This window comes from Pundamilia nyererei, unplaced genomic scaffold, assembly GCF_000239375.1.
Source record: "Pundamilia nyererei isolate P.nyererei 1_Seehausen unplaced genomic scaffold, PunNye1.0 scaffold00087, whole genome shotgun sequence".
In the NCBI taxonomy this organism is placed as follows: domain Eukaryota; kingdom Metazoa; phylum Chordata; class Actinopteri; order Cichliformes; family Cichlidae; genus Pundamilia; species Pundamilia nyererei.
Genome location: NW_005187488.1, coordinates 1880894 through 1903808, shown reverse-complemented (window position 1 = coordinate 1903808; position 22915 = coordinate 1880894). Strand labels below are relative to the sequence as shown.

Below are 22915 nucleotides of genomic sequence, written 5' to 3'. Positions count from 1 at the left end.
CGACGCTTCTTTCACAGATTAAATCACAGCCGGGCCGAGCGTAAAACAGACAGTGGTGCATTTACGCTGTTTCTTTTTTCTTTCTTCTTTTTTTGGAGGGGGGAGTCCCTGATCGAGGCTTTCTTCGCTAGTTTCATAAACTGTTCTCGCAGTTGGTGCACTTCACCTCTACATCTGAACTTGTATGAAATTCCATCGTTTTGAAATATGAAACCTCCGCTGCTTCACAAACTCTGAGTGGCTTTCTCAACTTTAAAAGCAGACAAACGAGCGCAACAATGTTCAGAAAGAAAAAGAAAGTGTATTTGTGTGCGGTGTGTGCGAGCTTTCAGCAGATTACTTACTTCTCTCTGGGTGAATTCCCCTCTAATTCTCGACTTTAAAAAAAATCTTCTCAGGCGAAAAAAGAAAAAAATATATAGATGTGTCTTCTTTCCTCTTCTCCTCCTCTTCCTAACTTGCAGATGTGCCTCTAGAGTTGCCTGGTTTTTTTTTTTCTTTTTTCTTTTTTTACGCTGCAACTCCAACTCCAAAACGGCGCTGCCAGACTTTTTCCTCTTGTCTGTCTTTCTCCTCCTTCTCACAGTTTGCTGTGTTCAACCACCGCCGGACTAACACCATCAGCCTGCCGATAATATCTGCCGATAGCAGACCGCAGATGTGCGTAAAAACAACATAAGCGTCAGAGAAGCGCATGGAGAGTTGTTATTACATTTAGAGCGGTTTTTTTTTTCGGGAAGAGGGAGAGAGAGAGAGAGAGAGTGAGGGCGAAGTGTGGGACTCCAGCTGCTCCTTCCCTCGCTTGACTCCTCCCTTCGGATTGCTCCCTCCTTTACTCACTGCCTACTCCTTTTTTATTTTGTGCAGGCTACCCCTTTCTTTCTCTTTCTTTCTTTCTTAGTAAGCATTTTAAAGACTTGTTCCTCAGTAGTACTATTTCTGTAGTAGAAATAAACCTAGAGGGGAGAAAGAACAAAATAAAACTGAAGTTTCAGTCCTTACACCACAAAGAAGAGGAAAACAGGTCCAGGTTAAGCATGAATGACTGCATTTTAGGGACCAAGAGTTAATTGGATCCAGGCTTTAACTAAAATAGCTGAAATAATCTCATAGATCTCAGTTGAAAACACCCACTTTTTAATGTAGAAACTCATACATACATTTAACTGCAGATTTATGAGAGCCTCCTGGGCTCAGCCTTCAGAGTCATACCTACTAATGCTTCAGCAGAGGGAAGCCCTCCTGTAGGGTTAGGTGTAATCAATATACATAATCAATATACAGGGAAATTATGTGGTAAGAGAGGTCTTTAGGGTGCAGTTTCAATCAATGAAGTGGTGGGAGTTTGGGAAGGAAAATCAACCGTTTAACCAGCATTTGAATGTGTGTGTGTGGCCGAGAGGTCAGGTCCGTCAAGTCTATTTGTTCCTCATTGTAACACACATCCAATCGGCTGCTGTGACAAATGACTAAACCGTTTGATTTAAAGACAAATATCCGTCTTTTAAGGCTGCCTTATAATCACTTTCCTGACACTTATTATGCTGATAAAGTCAGCAATGACTAATTACCACCCAATCAATCAGAGCTCAGGATCTTCTGTCACAACTGTCAACGTCTTTGTCATCGTTATAAGTGTCGGGATTTTGACTTTGTCGCAATGTGAAGATGGATTTCGGATGTCAGTTAGAAGCAAGGTGACAAAACTGTAAACTATAATGAGTGTGTGAACGATTATGTTGGTTTTCATGGGTGTGAAGTTTCTTTGGCATCCATAATTTTTTTTTAAAGATATTTATGTTTAGTTATTATTTTAAGGAGAAACAGACAAAATAAACAAGGTTAAGAGGTCATAAAACTAAATATAGACGTGTTCCACGTGCACAAGAATGGAGTATGAGAATATGAATAGAAAACGCTCACGTCTGTAGCTACAGGAAGTCGGGCCGAGAGAGGAGACAGTCAAAGGTGCTCTGTAAGACAGCCGCTAATTCTCCTGTCAGTTTGTCAGGCGGTGCTCATCTGGCCCGGACTACACAGAGATAAAGTCCTTGTTATGAATCTCTCAAAGAGAATCCAAGGAACGTGGTAGTAGAAGTGGGAGGCTGGGGGAGGTGAAGGGTGGAAAGAGGATCGGGGCGAGGTAGGGGAGAACAAGAGGGTAAAGGAGGAGGGAGGAGGTGCACATGGGCATCAGTGGGGTTAGCGGCTCCCGAAAGTATTTCATCAAAGAGGGCCAGGATCCTGGGGATTGAGATTCTGCCTGGAGGCAAGTAACCAACGGTCTCCCAAGAACATATTCCAAAGTAGGACTCACAGAGCCAAAGCACACATCAAAAGCGCCTCTGTAGCCAAAGCGATTCTGGAGGAGAAAGAAAGGGGTTCAGGTCCCTTCTTGGCCCTCTTTAAGCCCCAGATCTCACCCCAATTAAGAAGGAACTACTGTTTGTTCCAGACCCTGAGATCTACAGACAGGGAGGTGCGCTCACTAAGGTGGACGCTCGGGCGTGCTCACAAACAGGCACACAAACACACACCGACACACACGCGGGATGCAGACATCTTATCCCTGCGCACCCAGTCTTACTTTTCACCAGCTCACAATCGAGAAGGAGCGCCGTGCGTTTAAGATCAGCATCTGGGCTCATTTCTCAAATAATCACCAACCCCGCAGAGCGTGTTCCCAGTTTCAGATGATCTCACTGAAATAAAATGTAGCGCTCGGTTTGTCCGCGTACTGTATGTTACACATGTAACAGTAAATCAATACTTGGCAGAGTGTTGCGTAGGCATTTGGATTTTTTATTTTTTTTTTGCCTTTAATTCTTCTCTGGTGGACAGATGTCACAGTGAAATGGATACAGCAGAATAAGCATATTATATCCACACAGATGTGACCGCTGGAAATGGAGCGGCTGCATGAAACAGAGGAATGACAGGGGCGACTGTACTGTTTGCTGCAAAATGGAGAAGTTGTATTCAGATTACAGAGTTTTTGAAGTGTTTTCGGCTGTAGACAAACACAGGCCGAAAGTAGCGAGGAGCTGAATGTGAGTCAAGTTGTCAGTAAGTTTTTACTAAGCAACCAAGTCTCAGCTGATCTCTGCCTTTACATGACACAAATTGCAGGTTATTAAATCTGTTTATGCTCACAAAGTAGTATTTTAATCTTCTCGATTGGAAATAAGGGCTAGCAATTTTAAAACTAAACTCCAAGACTTAGGCATTTGGTGGCTGCTTGGTTACAAAACTTACTATTCAGTTCTGACTCCATGCCCAGGTTCTCCCAGGTTGTTTATGTCTTTAACATGTTGTACCTAATATAAGAACATAATCACAAAAAGAGTGAAATTTTAAAATCTACATCTTATAAAACATGTTGATATTAACCAGTCACCATCATTTTTTGTCCATTTTATCATTATAAGAAGAGAACACTGCACTTTCTGGAAAAATATTTAATTGCAGATATTAAAGGGAAAGCAATAAGCCATTAGCAGTGTAGTTTAAGACAAACATCATTCACAGTATATAGTGCCAGCTCGATATATTGGGTACCCTATATGTCCTTCAAAGTATTGAGGAGCCATATATATATCTCAAAAATATAAGCGTATAAAAGCGAAATGTGTGTGTATGGACACGTACCTTAACATACAAATGAGCAAAAACACAGATTTCCTTCGCTTTGAGGGGCCTGACCTTTTAACCTGTGACTCCAGAAGCTTAGTATAGTTTGATAAAATCCTGCAAAAATGTTCAAAACTTCTAAAAACTCCCAGCAGAGAAAATCGACCTTGCTTCAGCGTTGCTTTGACAACTCGTTTGAGTTTGCACAAGATTTTCTTTGTAACAAGAAACAGAAAAAGAAGACTTTTCAATCTGTAAACATGAACACCTTATCCCTCATGACTTAATAATTACATATATTTCATTAGTTAAAGGTTAAATTAAAGGTTTGTTTGCCCATATATTTCCTGCCTCGTGTTTCTTCCCTGTGTAGTGTCTGTCTAATACAGGCCCTAATGGATTTAGTCAAAGTGTTCGCTTTCCTCAAGACCACAAATGTGCCGAACCACAAACGACGGGAGCAATCTGACATCTGCTCTGTTTGCCAGGGAAGATCTGGGGGCCGCAAAGGAGAGCGCCAGCAGCCCCTAATCTACCGTCAGGAGCATGTTACTTTGTTCAGAAGTCTCCGCTTTCAATCGCTCTTTGTGTTGTTGTTTTTCCTGCTTTCAGTTTCCTCACATGTCCTGTGCCTGTGCACACTTGTACACTTAGGACACACTCAAACGCAGCACTCCCAAACCCCCCCACCCTCACACCCGTCTTCTCCTCTCAGCATCCCTCCTTTTTCCCCCCTGCCGGAAGGTATCGGGTGGCTTGAGTGGGCCATTAGTGTGAATGACTGATAAGACTCTTAGCCCCCAATAATCAGGGGGAAAAAAAATGATATTTGCAGTTATTTTGAATCCGTCAGAAATAATAAACCCAAAACTATATCCACTTGGGCTACTTAAGCAATTTCCCTGTGATAACATCCCGTGGGGATTTCATGTGGATTCCAAATGACGACATAATAAAACCACGACGCCTGCACCCCCTTATCAGGCTGGATTAAAAGGGAATAATGAAACAGAGAGAGGTTTTTGAGCCTTGTGTGGTATGAATATGATTATCTAATGGACTCCAATGGAAAGGCATGTTAATGCTACTTTAACGCGAGACCTTTCCCAGACTATCTCCTGCCCCTGGCTCCTCCTAAGACCCTGTCTTTCCTCCCCCCCCACTCGACCCGTTTCTCTGCCTCTTTCTCCTCTTCCTTTAAGTTTAAATAATCGTTCTGCTATTTCCACAGAAGTCATTATGCTCCGCCGTCTATCTGTGCATGGACGTAGGCATGGGAGTGATAAATCCTCGTTTTTCACACTCTTTTCCAGGCTGATTGGGCTTCGTTGGCCTCTTAACTTTCAAACAAAAGCACTCTAGGCAATTTATCAACATTCAAATTTTTTCCTTTTTTCCCGACGTTGTTGCTTGAAGAATATGGGTCACTTTCATACGAGCTTATAGCAAACTTTCCGAGCATCCAGTCGGATATTACACGATGCTTGCTTTGAATAAGCATTTGAATGCTCGGCCAAAACAGCCTCAGTGTGAATAATCCCCGGCTATTTAAAAACAGTTTTCCAACACCGTCATTCAGTTTTAATTGTGCGCTCACTGCATGCACATCTGAAGCTGTTGCACCTTTGTTTCAAGGGCAAACAATTACCCGTCCATCACCAAATGAAGATTTACGTTGTGCAGGTTTGCTGTCAAGCTTCTGTTTAGATGTCAGACACATATCAGCGGTGTATGTATTTTGCAATGGGTGCCGACTGATTAAATGCACCTGTTCTTTTGATCAGTAGAAGAAGCCCCTGACCAATTCAGGCCCAGAGTGGGGGGTCATCATCGGGCCCATTAGGGCCGATAACACTCCTTGAGCTCCACGGTCAAGTCTGTTCTCATACAGCCGAGCACGCAGCAGTATTGTGGATCAGCGCACACATCCTAAGAGCAGACTGAGCTCCCACAGGACACAGTTAAAAAAAAAGCATCAATATTTCATCAAACTACTCTCTCTTTCTGGTCCAGATCAAAGCCTCGACTCCCACAGTCCTACAGGTAGAGATGGCTCTTTTGTTTTTGCTCCTCAGGTAGAGCAGCAGTCAGACTCTGTTCGCTTTTGGAAATCTTGCAACGCTCAGCCCATCCATCTCGCCGCTTGCTGCCTCGTTTTTGGAAGAGGCGGTAAAAGGCACGAGTAGAGACTGTGAGGGTGAAAACATGTTCCAGAGATGTCCAGAGATTGAACTTCTTGGCCTTGTAGTGCTTTATTATTTCCTGTTTTTTTCCTTTTTCCACTTTTGCCCATAGTGAGACTAATAGTAAAAACAATGCTGTTGTAATTCATCTTTTAGAAAGGCTTCCCAGCTTCGGTACTCACTGATACCTGAACCATCATCCTTTTCCACTGTTTTAGTGCATGATTCCTATTGAAAACGCTATAATTACAGGGATGGCATTTGTAATAAATGACAAAGTTTTGTATAACTAATCAAATTGGTCCAAAGTACAGTAATGTAACAAGTTACTGCTCTTACTCTTACTTCTCTTTTATTTTTGAGATATATTATAAAGTGCTGCCAGTGCTGGTTTCATTCTCACCAAAATATGTTTATGCAATATTCTCCTTTCTGTTGGATTTGTGCAAATTCTTGATTAAAGAGTACAGCAGAAACATCTTTTGCATGAATATAGAGATTAGTGCTGCTATTTAGGCATGTGTACGGTTTAAAGCTACATAACTGATAATATATCTTCCATAATTTTGGTTTATAGCAAACATAGTTTTACAATCAGATCAGATGTTTTCAATCAGATGTTTTCCAGATGTTATTGCATGGTGGATCAAAACCTGATGGTGCATTTCTGTATTTATACATCCATCAGTTTTTATCTACTGATGATCTACAACACCGCTGGCTGAAATCCGAACCATGACAGAGCCCCCACCATGTTTTACAGATGGCTCCACAAACACTGATGACAGGTGGAATCCAAATTTTTTCCATAAGACTTGTTGCCACTGATTTTCAGTGCGGTTCTTGTGTAGTTTTACACACTTCAGCCTTTTCTCCCTGCTCCTCTTCCTTAAGAATGGCTTCCTGACAGCCACCCTCTCACTGAGACAATTTGTTATGAGGCTTCAGTGAACAGCAGATGGATCAACTGAAGAGCCAGATGCATCTCTCAGGTCCTGTGTCAGGTCTTTGCCAGATTTTTTCCCCCTGTTACTTAAGGACATGACTTTCAGATGCTTGTCGTCTGCTGCAGATAGTTTTTTTTAAGGACAGACATTTTTCTTTTGTCTTCCATTTGTCCGGTTTCCTCAAACATTTTAAGGACAAACTGCACACCATGCAGAGATATGCCAAGTCTGGGAATCCCCTTATGGGCATTCTTCATGGATTGAGCTAAGGCGATGTCAGTAACAAAATGTCAAAAGATGCATTTTTTTGTTTCTTTTACTCATCTATTGGTCCATTTGTTGAGTGTAATGCTTTTGTTGTGCTCAAAAGACTCACAACTCAGTGTTAAGTGGTTTAGCAAGGACTGGACTTAAAATGAGATTGCCCAAAGAAAAATGTTGAAGGACTCAGAAAGCCTGGAGAACTACTCCTCAAAACCTCCTTAAAAATGACAAGAAATCCTGGCTCGGTGGAAATGAAATATAAAGAAATGAGGGTGGCTCAAGATAGACGTTTGCACAGCGCTGCAGTAATCAAGCATACATGTGCACAAAGTAAAAAGTACAAAACAGTTAAAAAAATGCGTTGGGTTCACACTCAGCACCCTCACAGCAGGCAGCTCTTTTCAGTGAAAATGCTCCGAAACTGTGCTGTTCACCACAGAGGCATCAAACAGCACGCACAATAGCTAGATAGCTAGATTCTAAATAAAAGCTGTTGTTGTTGTTGCACAAGCGCTTGAAGTTTAAATGAGCACCTGGTTACTAAGTTCAACACAAAAAGCATTAAATATGTCAATTTTCTGCTTTCAATTTGCACCTGCTGCCTCCAGAAAACCCACTTTCAACTAAACTGGAGCCTAAAAAGGTAAACAAAACAGACATGTAAGAGCTGTACTCACTGTATAGTGAGTTTGCCATTCGATAGTATTATCCAAATGTTTAATATACATTATTACCTATAAAGTGCACTCAAAGTACCCAACAATGTGTGTTACATTACAGCGCATTACAACACAACCTGCTAGTAAGGAGGTTTTCTTTAATAACTGATTGTTATAATATGTATTTTTTCAATAATTAATTGATATATGGATATAATATAAGGATAAGTGCAAGAAAATTGAAGGATGAATGTTAGTATTTACTGCTGTTGTCTGTCAGCTTTAAACTGTGTGACAGCAACAATGCTATGAGTGGCAAATGCTGGAAACAACATTATTTTTCAATTATAAGATTTTAAGAATATAGGACATAATAAAAAAAATATTCTGATCCTTAAAAGGTCTTAAAATGAATGAAATACAACCTCAGATCAACTACAAAACATTGCATGTGCCTAAATTAAAGCCTCCAAACCTCAAATAAAAGCAACGGTGTGAAGACTTGTGGGCCAAAAATCCTCCATAATAATGTGAGAGACTGATAAAGTCATACAGACAACCTTCTGCTAAAGGTTCTACAAGATACTGAATCATGAGCCGTACTGTATGTAGCATGGTTTAAGTCCCTTTATAAGCAGTAGTGAACAATAATTTATTTTAAAAAAACTGATTTCAACAAACTCACCTCAGCAAACACAGAAAATGCAACCATTTCAGGCATGAATGCTCGGGCTAGTTGTTATTTATCTAAACAGAAAACAGTTTTTTCAGGGGACACGGCAGATCTGTGTTCAGCGTTTCTTGGAGGACGTCAGATCTTCTGTGCTGTCGCACTTGCTCTTCAGTAGTGGTGAGATCAGAGCTGCGAAATGTACCTAAACACAACTCATCTCTCTCCATACTACCTTTGCTGTGGCAGATGTTTCGACGCAGACTTGAGCCCAGGTGTAGACGCTTACCACATCCTCACTGCATCTCTTACACCTTCTGCACGGTGGAGGCCAGTTTTCCTCATGACCAGCAGCACAGGAGCTGGTAACTAAAACGATGACCGAAATGCATTTATTTTATTCGTGAAAAGTCAAATTGCACGTGAAGATAAGGATGTAGGTGTTACCACTGTATATATATATATAACATATAAAATAAAAGAAGAAGGAAAAAAAAACCTGTCTGTGTTGCACTACAAAATTAGATGTTTATTCCCAGACGCTAAACAGCGGGCATGCATTTACACTACAATTTCATTTGTGAGATACTTCTATGATATACTTGAGGAACAGTGGATAGGTTTTCCTCTCCACACAGTGGATAATATCAGAACGTATGTGGTAACAACAACTGGCATGTGCATGAGCCCTCAACATAGACTCATAAAAATTTACATAGGTGAAGCATTATGACGAAAAAGCTAATTTCTGCAATAACATGGTGCTAAATATTTTTTGCTGCAGGGCCAGATTTGTTTCCCGCCCCAATGTGGACATAAAATGTTGATTAGAAATCACTATAATAAGGTTCCAGTTGCATTGTATCCTGTAACAAACTTTGCAGCAAGCAAGAGTAATAAAGGAGTCGATACTTAGAGTTAATGCAGAATTAGTTGGATTGTTCCTCCACAGGATTCTGTAAATTTAGGGTGGAAAATATTTAAAATGCACTTAATTAGAAAAATTGGATGTTTAGCTCTAAAAACTGAAAATGATCCATGTTTTCTTTCTTAAACCAAAATTTTACTGGTAAAAAAAAAGAGAGCTTTGTCTTTCCTATTCCTGCATTTTATGTCAGATTGTGTTACCAAACAGGTAGATCAGTTATTAAATTGATACATCTAATTTCTTATAATAAAGAAGTGTAACTGGTAGTAATTGTTCACCATTAAAAAGAATGGCAGATTTTATTTATGAGAGCCAAGAATTATGCAAAGCGTGATTTTGCAAATAAATACACCTTGTTGTGCACTGTGTGTCTACACATGGCTTTGTGTTCATCATTATAAGTGTGCAAATGTCTTTCTCCCCTCCACCCACTCCCACCCCTGCATCATCTGTTGTCCCTGAACACACCGGGCCCTCTCCTCCTCATCATCAGCGTCAATCTGTGGCTGTCACTCGGAGCCGGACAGTGACTAACGACACTCCCAGTCAGTCAAACACTTATCACCACACAGGTAACACACAGGCCTGGAAATGACTGACATGAAATGGAAACGTCTCTCATTCTGTGGGCCCGGGAGCTGAAGTGAAATATTAGCTGTGGGAGAGATGGCGGATGATAAGCGGCTCCTTGTTTGGGCTGGAATTGCGGAGGTCCAAGTTCTATTACATTTCTTCTTCTTCTTTTTTTTTCCAGAGGTGTGTGAAGCTGCTTCTTGCTTTCCTCATGAACCAGTTTACATTGAATTTAACAATGAACCTAACTTCCAGCATAAGCTTATTTGTGACTTTCTCTAGCAGTAAATGGAGCTCAGAGCCGGTGGGTCACTGCTGATATGTAAGCCATTGTCCCTGCAGCTTTCGGATGTCCACAAGAAACAGACCGCAGTCTGCTCAATGTCAGTGGGTCACATATGTTTCCACTGTCTCTCCTATTACTCACAGACTCCACAGTATCCTCCCTCCATCCCTCTTTTTTCTTTCTCACTCACCTCTCCTTTATGCACACACGCACGCAATTCCCCCCTGTGCAGAAAGATGGATGGGATGTTCCCAACCACAGGTGCTGCTCTAGTTGTGAGTCTTTTTGCATTCTTCACTGCACGATCATCCAGTCCTGCTTTTAGAGTTATGTATGGCAGTGCGTTCAGTCTGTTTGTAGCTCAGTGGGAATGGGCTGATGTTCAAAAACAAAGAAAAACTCACTGACTTCATATTTAACCCCGCTTTCCCAGACTTGGTCTCCCAACCAAAATCGCCACTAGATGGGGTTGATTTCTTTTCCAACTTGTCTGTTTGCTGTTGACCCTATTGAAACCTAAACTAGGAGCTTTCTGCTGTGCACATCACACCACCTTGTGGCTGAAATTAGTAGCAGCCTGAAAAAAAACAATATAGCAAAGCTTTTGCTGTATACACTAGCAGTTTGGTACTTTTATGGCAGTAATTCCCAACAAAAGGCCTGTTGAGGGTGTTGTAATGTTCAGTGTGTTTGTAAGACAAATATATGCACAAATGGGAATATAAATTAGTGTTATTCAGTAGTTCAGAAGGTTTAAGATTAATTCTTTTTTCTTCTCACACTAACTGGGTGACCCTCTCAGATGTATCAGTAAACCTTTGGAAGATCAGGGTTTTGCAACATCAACTGGTAAGAATGTATGAACGCTATGAGGGGAAAAAGACATGAAGCCTAAAAACATGCAAATCCCTGACAGGCACTCACCAGCCCCTTTGTTAGGTACAGCTGTTCAGCTGCTTGTTGACACAAATGTCTAATCATCCATCACATGGCAGCAACTTAGAGTACGTACACATGTAAAGGTGGTCGAGACGAGCTGCTGAAACTAAGCTTGAGAATAGGGGAAGAAAGGTGATTTAAATTGCTGTCAGTGTGCTGTGGTTGTTGGTGACAAACTGGTTTATTTCAGAAACTGTTAATCTGCTGGGATTTTCCCCACAAAACCATCTCTAGGGTTTAGAGAGAATGGTCCGAAAAAGAGGAAATATCCAGCGACAATTCTCTGTTTGAAAATATCAGGAGAGAGTGATTAGATGACATTGAGCTGATAGGAAGGTAGCAGTAACTCAAATAATCACCTGTTACAACCAAGGTACGCAGAAGAGCATCTCTGAACGCACAACATATAAAACACTGAAGTAGATCGGCTACAGCTGCAGAAGGTGCTACTCCTGTCAGCTAAAAACAGGAAACCAAGGCTACAGCAACACTCATCAAAACTGGACAATGGAAGATTGGAAAAATGTTGCCTGGTCTGCTGAGCCTTGAATTCTGCTACAATATTTAGATGGTGATGGGTCAGAATTTCCTATAAACAACATGCAAGCATGCCTTGTATGAGTGGTTCAGGTGGTGGTGTAATGGTGTCGGGGGAAATATTTTCTTTGCACATTTTGACCCCATAGTGTCCCCATCTTCTGTTGGCTGTTTCCTCTTGGATAAAGCAGCATGTCACAAAGTTCAAATCATCTCAAACTGGTTTCTGCAACATGACAGCGTGATAACTGGCCTCCACAGCCATCACAGGTCGATCCAATAGAGCATCTTTAAGATGTGGTGGTTCGGGAGATTCACAACATGGATCTTGTTGAATCTGTGTCGGAATAACCTTACGTTGCAGGGTGTGCGTAATAAAGTGGATAGTGAGGGTAGACTAACATGTACAGTCAGCACATCCTATGTTAGCTCTGCAGTTTTGTTTAAATCAGTAACAGGAAACTAAAACAGGGCATTTAAGCCCATCTAATGCCATTTCATTGTGCGTGTGTATGCATTAGATGTTACCTTAATAAGCTATAACAACTATTTTTCCTTGTAACCCAAAGCCCAGTGTAATCTTTCACTGGATCAGTTGTGAAATAAAAACACTGATGCAAAAAACAGATCTTCACTTCTGCTTCTAAGACAAACTGTGGGACTGACCCCGACTTGAGAAACTGAAAAACCTATAACGAAGCACTTCATCTTACCACAGTGCTGCACGCCCCTTCGGTTATTGCGTAACATTCTTTTCCCTTGAATTCATATGACCGGGACATTAAGGACATCTGTAGGGAGGCCTCAGCTCTGCATTTAAGCGGGAACATCTTGTTGTTGACTTGACTGATGGTTTCCTGTCGTGAGATGAAGAAACAGCACAAAAGAGGCACTTGAAAGAACGTGTCTGTGGTCTCACCTGAATCCAGCAGGTATGTAACTATGCAGCAGTCTCTGTGGTCACCTTGGTGACCACAAAAACACCTCATATTTTGTTTCCTGCAGCTAACAGGTACTTTGTGGTGTGCTTTGCTTCTACCACCTGTCTCTTGTTTTTGTCTTCCAGCACAGGAATTTGTATTGTATTGGTTAAAAATTTAAGATCAGGTTATCTGATTGTGGGCGCCAGGAAGAGTAAACAAACTTCTCGAAGCTCATCAGCAGCAAATTTAAATGCCAGCTTATTGATGCTTGAATGACTTGATGTTTTCAGGCCAGATAAGTTAGAAACAAGCACTACTATGCAGGGATTGACTTGCACGTGCCATTAAAAACTGCGCATATGTGTATTTAGTGCACCCTGCTGAAACGTTACCTTTTGCATGAGGGTGGAGCTGCAGTAGAATTGGAAAGTTTTTCAAGCTGTGACACCTGCCTGCACGGATGTCTGTCACCTGTCTGAGCTACAGCCGTTGTGAGACCGCTGTGGGAAATGTCTTTCATGGCAGTATGAATGGCTAACGTTAGCTTTCGCTGTGAAACTGCCAAGTCATACCCAAACAAGGTTCAATCATAAAACAGTGTCAGCAGACAGGATGGCATAGACTTTTAATATGAGGATGTGTACTCAGATCGAAAACAGTGAACTTGCCACATTCGAGTATGTTTCCCACCACACTAAATACGTTATACTAGTGAAAGCATTTAAATACTTCCCCAGGTATAAACTGCTGATCTCATCACTTAGCCCCTGCAGAAAGGGGTACTTGAACCGACCGTTGAAGACTCATCCTGTTTGTTGTTGTGCGGTGAAGTATTGAACATAAGCAGCATAAACTGGAGTATGAATTGTTTTTTTTAATGTTTCGTAGTCATTTAAAGCAGCACACAGCAAATATATGATGGAACAAATGTTTAAAAAAAATACAAACAGTATTTACAGTAATGTACAGTTTTTACAGTAATTTCAGATAAAAATGTGCCTGTTACTGTCAGTATGTGGTTGAAATTAATGTAAAGGCTTTTTTTTTTTTTTTAATTGTTGTTGCTTTTGAAGTTGCAAATGCCATTGTTGCTCCTCTAATGTGGAGTAATGCATGAAGAACATAGTGGAAAACATGAATTGGGCTCAGATCTCAGGTACGGTTAGGGAAAATGGGCAGTTATATGGAAAGGGCAGGAGTAGTATCAGTGTCTGACATGAGAGAGGGGCGTTTGGGAACTGCCTGCGTTTTACTGAGCCCTCCTTTGCTCACACCTCCAATGCAAGTCCTCACCATCCTTTGCAGGTCTTGTCTGAACCGAACTCCAATGAAGACGTAGAGGAAGGGGTTGAGGCAAGCGTGTGTATATGCCAAACTTTTGGCAACCTGTCCAGCTATATCAAAATTAATTACAGTGTCACAATCTGTGTAAGTCATATTAGTTGCCTGTCTGGCTTCCACAATCAGCAGGCTATTGTAAGGCAGTTGAGAGAGGACAAAAACAAACACCACAGCAAGGATGACACGGAGGGCCTTGTGCTTTTCAAAGCTCTTGGCCTGCATAAGTGTGCGAATGATGACAGAATAACAAAAGAACATGACTAGTAGAGGAATGCAGAAGCCCATGCAAATCTGCAGGGACAGCACGAGGATCTTTGTATGATTGTTTACATTGTTCCAGTAGACCATAGTACAAAATTGCATTTCTTCAGATATCTTCACCTCGGCGAAGATAAACTCAGGGAGTGTGAGGAGAGCAGAGACAAACCAGACACCAAGGCAAGCAAGTTTGCTGTAGAACAGCCTCTTTTTCTTTAGGTTTTGGGCCTTAATAACTTGAACAATAGCAATGTATCGGTCCACACTAATGCAGGTGAGAAGAAACATGCTGCTGAAGAAGTTGATCTTATAGACAGCGGACACTATTTTGCAGAGAGTGATGCCAAAATCCCAGCCTTTAATGGCATCGACTGCCCAGAATGGAAGCATGCACAGGAAAAGGAGATCAGCCACTGCCAGATTTAGCAGATACACATCGGTCATTGTTTTCAGGCGGTTGCGCACAGTGGTGTAGATCCAAACCACCAGCAGGTTACCCACAGCACCCAGGATGAAGATGATCCAGAAGAGCGGCGGCTCGTACTGCCCACGAAACTTTCTGACCCAGGTTTTGTCACACATGCCTGTTTCGTCAGTTGGCAGAGAATAGTCCTCGGTCTGAAATCAGAAAGCAGGTTTTCTCGTGAGGTATTAAAGACAACTGTTTGCAACAGATGCACTGTCTTTTTGTCTTGCTTTGAGTTTCCTGTCATGCATTTTTTTTTCTATCTCTCTCTCTCTCTCGTTGAAACCCAACTCACTCTCTCTTGGTTACTCGTTGGTGGTTACATAAGATAACATGTTTACAATGGGAATACAGTGAAATTACATCAAACACTGTCTGTGACGTGCAAGCTAACCAGAGTATGCAAAAAAAAAAACTGCCGTCAGGTGCAGGTGCCGTGTCTGTACTGGAGAAACCACACTACTGCACAGTTTCCTGCTGCTATCCAACCCTGAGGCGAAGGGGGGGGGGAGTGCGAACGATCCCGAGGGGCTCCAGAAAGGGGCCCCCTGCAGAACTCAGGACCCCCAGAAGCATGGCATTTAGATATAGGGCAAAGATAAAAAGCGGCGTCTTGGTGTTGAGATACAATGGAAAATTTGATGCGAACTACAGCCGTGGCTCTCTGTGGTAATTTAGTATTCTAGAGATGTCTGCTTTAGATAAATCGACTACACTTGGGTCACTAAATGGATTCTTTTACACTTTCAATAAAGATATATAATGGCAAATAAACAAACTCAGGTTTTGTGTACATACAGATTTTTAAACAGCATCTTAAATTAAGTTTTACGGTATTTTTGAATACTTTAAATACAGCAAAACAATACAAAATGTCACTTAAGCACTCCATGTGTAAGCAGGCAATACTAAGAATGGCAAGTCTACTATATATAGAATACAGACATTAGTGTTTATGAGTTTTTTCAAAGTAATACTCACTGGAGAATATGTTGTTTCATTGAAATCACTGAAATCCTCCATGATTGCTACAAAGGAACCAGAAAATGTTCAAATTAAAAACAAGATTAAAAACAAGATTAAAAAAATAGATTGCAAAAATAAAATAAAAAGTAAAAAATAAATAAATAAAATAAACATTAAATAGAACAAACTAAATATAACCTGGAGCTGAACTAAATGTTAAATGGAAACATCTTTTCAGCAGACCAACAAATTACTTACCCGCTCAGTAAGGCCGTAGTAAGCAACTTCACAGTCACAGGGTTGTCACTTTTACCAAGCACGACTCATCTTCACTAACTTATATGGTTTCTCTGCAACCACAGAATCACGTGACGATATCAGTTCATTTCCCCTCTAGGCCTTTGTTGATGCACGCGCATGTCTTTATTACAGCTAGCAGTACTTCAAAAACTAGCATCAGACATGCATGGTTTCAAACACTGACAACGTTGCACCAGTTTAAAGGAGAAGTTGTGATTTTTAGGCTGCACCATCTGAACCCTGACCATCAGGCTGGAACCAAAGCACATTCTCTCCACAGCTGATTGGGTTTGATCGAGTCGTGGCCCATTTTGTACACACAGGTGTGGAGCACTTAGAGCAGGAGATGAGTGATGCGTGAAACTGAAAACCAAAGTGCGATTAAAGCCTAAAGCTAAAAGATCGTGGGCGCTGCTGTTTCTTTGCAGTTTCAGTGGTCTGAAATTCAGACGATGTGGGCTTGTGTCAAAATAACAGTATGTGTAAGCCTTCTTGTTTCTTATTAACATGTGCTCTTACTTAGTAAACAACTCATTGTCTGCATGAGAGAAACCGTGATTTCCCTTTGAAGTATGAGGAAATCAAATCTGGGAAGTAAAAAGTTCGTTTGGTAATGCCTAGACTAGGCTAAAGGGAGTTTAATAAAAAACATGATCATGCTGGATGCTGACCACAGTGGTGCAAAACAAATGAAGAAGAAAGTCCCTGACATACCACCTGACATCCAAACAAAACTGAAAACATAAAGTCATCTTGTGACCCGGGATGGAAGATGATGATCACACTGTGACACACTCATCAACAAGAGCCTGACACACTTTGAAAATGATTATAGATCAAATTATTGAAATAGTTCATCTGTTTTTGCTTCCTTATAGGGTTCTCTTGGGGGGCTATTTTGACCTCTCAGAAGGCCCTCCGTATGACTGAGTGTGTTGTATTCTCAAAGTTTCACTTCCTGGCCTGGATTCCTTAGCACTTGAATCAAGAGGATGAGCGTGCGAGCCATTACCTCTTCAAATTTCTACCAATTGCTCACTGGTTGCGTTTCTCGGTTTTGATCGGCGTGAGGCACGAGGAAATGAATATGTCATGATCTGTATTTACCTTCTGGGAACAGACTGTTGAAAGTGTAGCAGCCTGAGAGGTTTCACTCACTACTTGCCATCTACCAACTGTCAAAGTGCGGCTAATTGCATGGCTTTGATCTGTGGGAATGAAAAGCACCATAGCAGAGAGACCATTACATACCGTCAAACAGAAAGTTTCGTTGGCATCGGTTGATGACGGCGCCACATCAGGCTCCAAATTGAAGATGAGATCAGCTTTCGAATCTTTGATGCAGTGGCTTTATTGGGAACTTTCTATGAAAAACAAACCAGTGGACATAATATGTGCGTAATCAAAGTTTACTGCCCTTTCAGTATCAGTATCAGGGTCAAAATGGCGAAGTCATACATCGCAATCCACCAATCTCCAGTAGCTGTCATAGAGTGAGAGACAGGGTACAGGTAAGGTCAACACAAAGACGCAGACAACCATTTAACAAGTGCAGTCAACTTAGCTTTGCTAGTTAACCTACTTGTGTTTTTGGACTGCGGGAGGAAGTGGGAGTAAACAGAGAGAACCTATGTAGATGCATGAAGAACACGTAAACTCTGTGTCATAAATGTTGTTTGATTCAAACTCGGGACCTTTCTGCCTTGATGCAAAACTGCTAACCACTGCGCCACTATATGAACCACAAATCACATACATGGATAATAAAAACAAAAAACTTGCTTTGAGAGTCTTTTCACTCCCCCCCCAAAAAATGCTGCATAGAATGACAACGCAGTCATGCAATGTTTCATGTAGCAAGCTGTTGTAGATTGTAACCACAGTTAGGCATATTTAAAGGTGACTAAACGAGGTAGTTTACCCAACACGACTGCAGACTGCCGCCTGAATGACACACTTTAAGGCTTCATGCATCTCATGACATCTTATGACATAGCTCTCACTGCTGCTGTAGCCATGGGCGTGCTTTGTGTTTTCGTTGTTGTGTAACACGTGTGTGTGTGTGTGTGTGTGTGTGTGGTGAAGGTTTTGTTCACTGAGGCCCATGCTCTTCAACCTTTGTGGTGTGTTGATAGTAATGTCTGTCATAAAGGAACCGTTGTGCTGAGCCGTTAGCTGTGGATTACAAGAGCCTTTTAAAACAATAAATAAAATAATAAATAAATAAAAAGCAAGTTTCCTGATTAATTTAACTGTATCTGTATTTTCTGTGTTTGGACTGAACCAATAAATCAAACTATTTAATGCACATGAAATGCAAAGGAGATTTTGTTTTTAAAAGTCCAGGAAAAAACAATAAAACTAACAGATCTGTTTCTGAACATTAAGGATGAATTTCGATGGCACAAAATAAGAATTATGAACCTTCTCCATGCTCTGTTTTCAGGCTTTAGAAAATCTAACCCGTGATGGCACACTTCGCCCAATCACACATCTTTTCAGCCGTATCAGGTGTGATGTGGTGGCACTGCGGTTCAGGGAGAGGTCTTCCAGCTGTGTGTGTGTGGTGGCGTTTGTTCAGGCCAACCGTCAGTACTGACCTGCTTTTGAAACACACACAAATGGAAAGGAGAAACCTCCAAGGCTGACTTTCAGTGGTGTGCTGAATATAGGAGCAACCAGCAGCTGCCAGCTCAGCCTTACCTGTGCCAATCTGAGCCACTGAGCTGGATTTCTCACCCATGTTTTCACTTGTGGAGTATTTTATCCAAAATGATCAGAGAAACATTTGTGTTTTAGTTTCAGTGATTGATAAAACTGAAGTTATTGTACTGGGCCCTAAAAATCAGCTTCCAGGCCGCTCTCTTTGGAACCAGCTCCCAGACTGGATTTCAGAGACAGACACTTCTCGACTTTTAAGGCCCAGTCTGCTGGGGGGTTCCCATGAGGCACTGAGTGTTTCTGCTTCACTTACCTTTTTCACTTTCTATTCGTTTACACATTACTCTGCATTTCCTTATTAGTTATTATCCTTCTCTGGCTCTCTTCCACAGTGTGCCTTCTTTTCTGTCTTCCTTCCATCACCCCGACTGCTCATGGCTGCCCCTCCTTGGGTCTAGTTCTGCTGGAGGAGCTTTTACTTCTCACTGTCACCAAGCGTTTGCTCATGTGTCTGCATATTGCACCAATACAGCGCATCACTTCCTCATTCATATGTGGTCACTTGCAATTCCAAACAACAAAAAACCCACATGCCAAAACGCTGAGGCTCTGAGATGTGCCTAGAAGTCAACTGCTGATGTCATGCTGCAGTCTGTGGGATATTCCCATCATCATCTGGTGGGAGAGGCGTAGAACAGAAAACCAGACGTGGCATATTTTGCTACCTTTTCTAAATCTCCAACTCTGAAGAATATAAAGCAGGGAAAACACCCTGGAATGACCATGTATACAACCTGAAACAAAAAAATACTAGATCTCTCAACCCAATCATCCCTTGTGGGAATAAAAGACTTTGAACATGTTGTTTTGATACCTATTCATGTCAACATAACAAAAAGGCATGAAAAATCACAGAAAGTCCAGAAACAAAGGATTGTCCCATTTGTAAAAGCAAAGTAAACAGTGTAGTTTCTGCGTTAAGTTTTGTAGCATGAAATGAATTTCCACTGTGATAGACAAAGTCGCAAAACATAAGCAACAGATTCATATGACAACCTGACTTCTCTCTGATTGATGGGGGTAGATTAGTCAACAGAATGAATAAGAGGGGGAAAAACCTCCCAATCACTTCAGCTAAACCAGGATTATGTGTGTTACACTTACAACTGGAGATCCTCGTAGCACAGAGAGGCAAACTTTGAGTCGTTTTGTGAACTCAGCATGTATGTGCCATTTTATTTCACAGAAAAAGCAAGATAAAAAACAACTGCGTTAAGCAGTTATTCTCAGAAGTGACTAAAAGCTGCTTCCAGTATCTCTTTGTCGTCATCTGTCTCATCTCTTAGCAACTGCCAGTTACTGAGTGACATCGAGCGGGCCCGGGAAGCTGAGATATGCAGGCCTAACCTTTTTACAACAATGTTCCCACAGTGATAGTGAGGTAGCCGGCGTCACAGAGATAAAGGCAGAGACAAAGGATATGAGAGAAGGGAACCAACCTGGAAGCAGCAGTTGATGTAACAATGTCAAATAAAACATACCTACTGGTTCCACGGTGTTATGATTCTGCCACGTTATGGTTACTGGGGCGATTCAGAAATTTTGAGAGACGGCAGCGTTGTTGAGTTTGTCTTTTGTTTAACGAATCCAAGCAACATGGATGGATTAACAGACAAATGTAATATCTCAGCTATCAATACACTGCCATACACCTTTACACTTACATTAACATCACCTGCAGGACAAATAGTGATCAAATATGGCTTGTGATACGTGACTGCTAAATCACACTAGTACAAGTTCAGGGCAAGATTGAACAGGAATGTTACACTGCTCTGTAGTTACTGAATGCCATGTGGGTGTAAATATGCCAGCGCTAACATCGAAACCTGAGATTAGCGTAGATTGCCGCAGTCTTTTCTTCCACTAAAAGTCCAACCATCTTTGTTTTAGGACATTTACAGTCTGAAACTCTCCCCACCAGCACCAGCAAATGTCTGCTTCATGATTCTGTAGAAAACCAGAAGCTTCTGCGTTGCTAGTGAAACTGAGAAAACCCCTTTGATGCCTTGTCAGTGAGCAGGAAGCTGTTCTTCACCAGCTTCACTACTCTGAATTAACTATTGCCCCATACTGTGGGAAAGTGCTGTGACTTCTCTCAGCAGTGCAAGAGACTCTGCTTGGTACATACAAGTCACCACTTCCTGTGCCTGCTGCTGTGATTTATTGTCAGTCTGTTGTACAGCAGCTTAGCTTGTGCATCCTATCCGAACCAACCAGCGGTTCTCAATCCCCGTCTTGTTTACTCTTTAGCTGCACCACAAGCACGCGACTACATTCAAATATAGGGCAAGGATTTAATTATTTTTTTGCTAAACACAACTTTCATTAGGTGGTGGAGAAGAAATAATGTAGATGCCATCTTTCTGAATCAGAACAGCGCTAATAGGTTTTAAAGCATCATCATTGTTATGAGTTTACAGCTCGTATAAGCACGTAGTGTGTTTCTCACCTACTCCCTCTTTAAACACGTATGAAAGGAGGACCACCTCATGTGCATAAGTTCTGTGCAAGATGCATAACTCACATGAGTTTAATTCAGGACGCTGTGGCTTTTAAGGGTTTCAGTGAAAACAAAAAGGGTTTGACGGTTGACTTGCTGGTGACCACTGTTTCTTATTTTGGTGCTATCTTGGTCTACTTTGGTTAGGAGAAACAGGGAAACAAAACACATGTTTCTCAAGATAAGCAAAGCAGATTAGATATGGTAAACTCTACAACAACAGCAATTCTTTTGTGCAAATAATATCAGTCAGCACTATTATTACGAGTATCATCAGAGAGATTTACCTCATGGTCATTTTACCCCCCGGAATCTTCTTAACAGGTAATTTTTTTTTTTTTTTTTGGTGGTACTTTACTAAAACCCCTTGCTGATTTAGCATGAAATAATACAGAATCCATAAACATAATAATACTCCTGCCCACAGATTTGTAGTTAAAAACATGTAGTTTTGTGCTTTGTTGTTCCTGGGTGTCTTAGTGTGGCAGCATTAGCATCTAGTCTTACTTACTGGCCTGAAAAAAACATACATGGGTCAACACACAAAACACGATTGCATCTGTAACTTGAAAAAAGGGAAAAGAAAAAATATTTTAAGTACTTGTGAGTAACCAGTGCAGTGACAACCGGCTGCAAAGTCACTGACATCAAGCACCTGTTGCCCAAACTGAGTTTTTTCAAGGTTATAATGAGATACATTTATTTGTGCATGTGTATTTTTGTATTACTGCATTGTGGCGCCCCCTGGTACAGATTACACAAACGTGCCGTGTGTGTGGCATGGCATTCACTACATCGACTTTTTTTTTTGTTTTAAATGAATAGGGTGAGTAATTTTAATCAAACACACTCAACTCCCACGTTGTTAGGTGGACCTATTCAACAGTTTGTTAAGGGGAATCTCTAATCATCAAATCTGATTTTCAGAAACTGCTGATTTACTGGGATTTTTCCACTCCCGTTTACAAAGGAAAAAAAATAAAAAGAGAAAATATACAGTGAGTCCCAGTCAGACAAAAATTCCCAGATGCTTTGAGCTGAAAGGAAGGTAAGTTACTCAAATAACAAAATATGTAGAAGAGCATTTCTGAATGCAGCACACATCAAACGTCGAAGCAAATGGGCTAAAGTTGGCATTCCTGTTAGTTAAATGACAGAACACCAAGGCTGTAATTGACATAGCACGACCAAGATTGGACAGCAGAAAAACAGAAAAATGTTGCCGGGTCGGATGATCCTCTACAATATTCGGATGGTGGGGTCATAATTTAGTATAAACAACATGACAGCATGGATCCGACCTACTTGTATCAGTGGTTCAGGCTTCTGGTGGTGGTGTAATGGTGTGGGGGATATTGAATTGGCACACTTTGGGCTCCCTAATATTAACTGAGCATCATTTAGATGCCACAGGCTACCTGAGTATTGTTGCTGACCATGTCAATCCTTTTACGACCACAGACATCAGTGTACCACAAAGCTCCAGTGATCTTAAACTGGTTTATTGAGCGTGACACTGAGTTCACTGTGCTCAAATGGTTTCCAGTCACCAGACCTCAATCCAGTAGAGCATCTTTGGGATGTGGTGGAACCAGAAAGTCACATCATGTATATGAATCAAAATCTCTGAGGAATGTTTCCAGTATCGTGCTGAATCTGTGCCATGAAGAATTATGCAGTTCTGAAGGCAAAACGAGGGTCAGGTTACTAGTGCACTAGAAACATGTTCATGCAGTAAAGTGTCTGTTTAGTGTATGATATCAGCTGAAGTTAAATGTGAAGAAGAAACTTTCATAAAACCGACGACATATTTTAGTACCA

At 41.3% G+C, this 22915-nt stretch overlaps 2 protein-coding genes across 2 annotated transcripts in view; both read right to left on the bottom strand.

Moving 5' to 3' along the window:
* gli3 (GLI family zinc finger 3) overlaps positions 1–781 on the bottom strand; it is a 96292-nt gene extending 95511 nt beyond the window's left edge. The window contains exon 1 of the mRNA XM_005738903.1: positions 345–781. The gene's annotated coding sequence lies outside the window, so the exon portion shown is untranslated. The remainder of the gene's footprint in view (positions 1–344) is intronic.
* A 12617-nt stretch (positions 782–13398) lies between these two features.
* On the bottom strand, positions 13399–15887 carry LOC102213675 (C-C chemokine receptor type 9-like). Its single transcript, XM_005738902.1, has 3 exons — positions 15829–15887; positions 15586–15632; positions 13399–14756 (listed from the first exon to the last, which is right to left on the bottom strand). The coding sequence occupies exons 2-3, from the start codon at positions 15625–15627 to the stop codon at positions 13719–13721; spliced, it is 1080 nt and encodes a 359-aa protein (XP_005738959.1). The 5' UTR covers positions 15628–15632; positions 15829–15887; the 3' UTR covers positions 13399–13718.
* Between the last annotated feature and the right edge of the window lie 7028 nt (positions 15888–22915).

What these genes read in the sequence shown, in the direction of transcription:
- LOC102213675 (XM_005738902.1), bottom strand. Translation starts at nt 15,627, where the DNA reads ATGGAGGATTTCAGTGATTTCAATGAAACAACATATTCTCCA. An exon ending in ATGAAACAACATATTCTCCA is followed by an intron (nt 14,757 to 15,585) that starts GTGAGTATTACT and finishes TTCTGATTTCAG; the next exon opens with ACCGAGGACTATTCTCTGCC.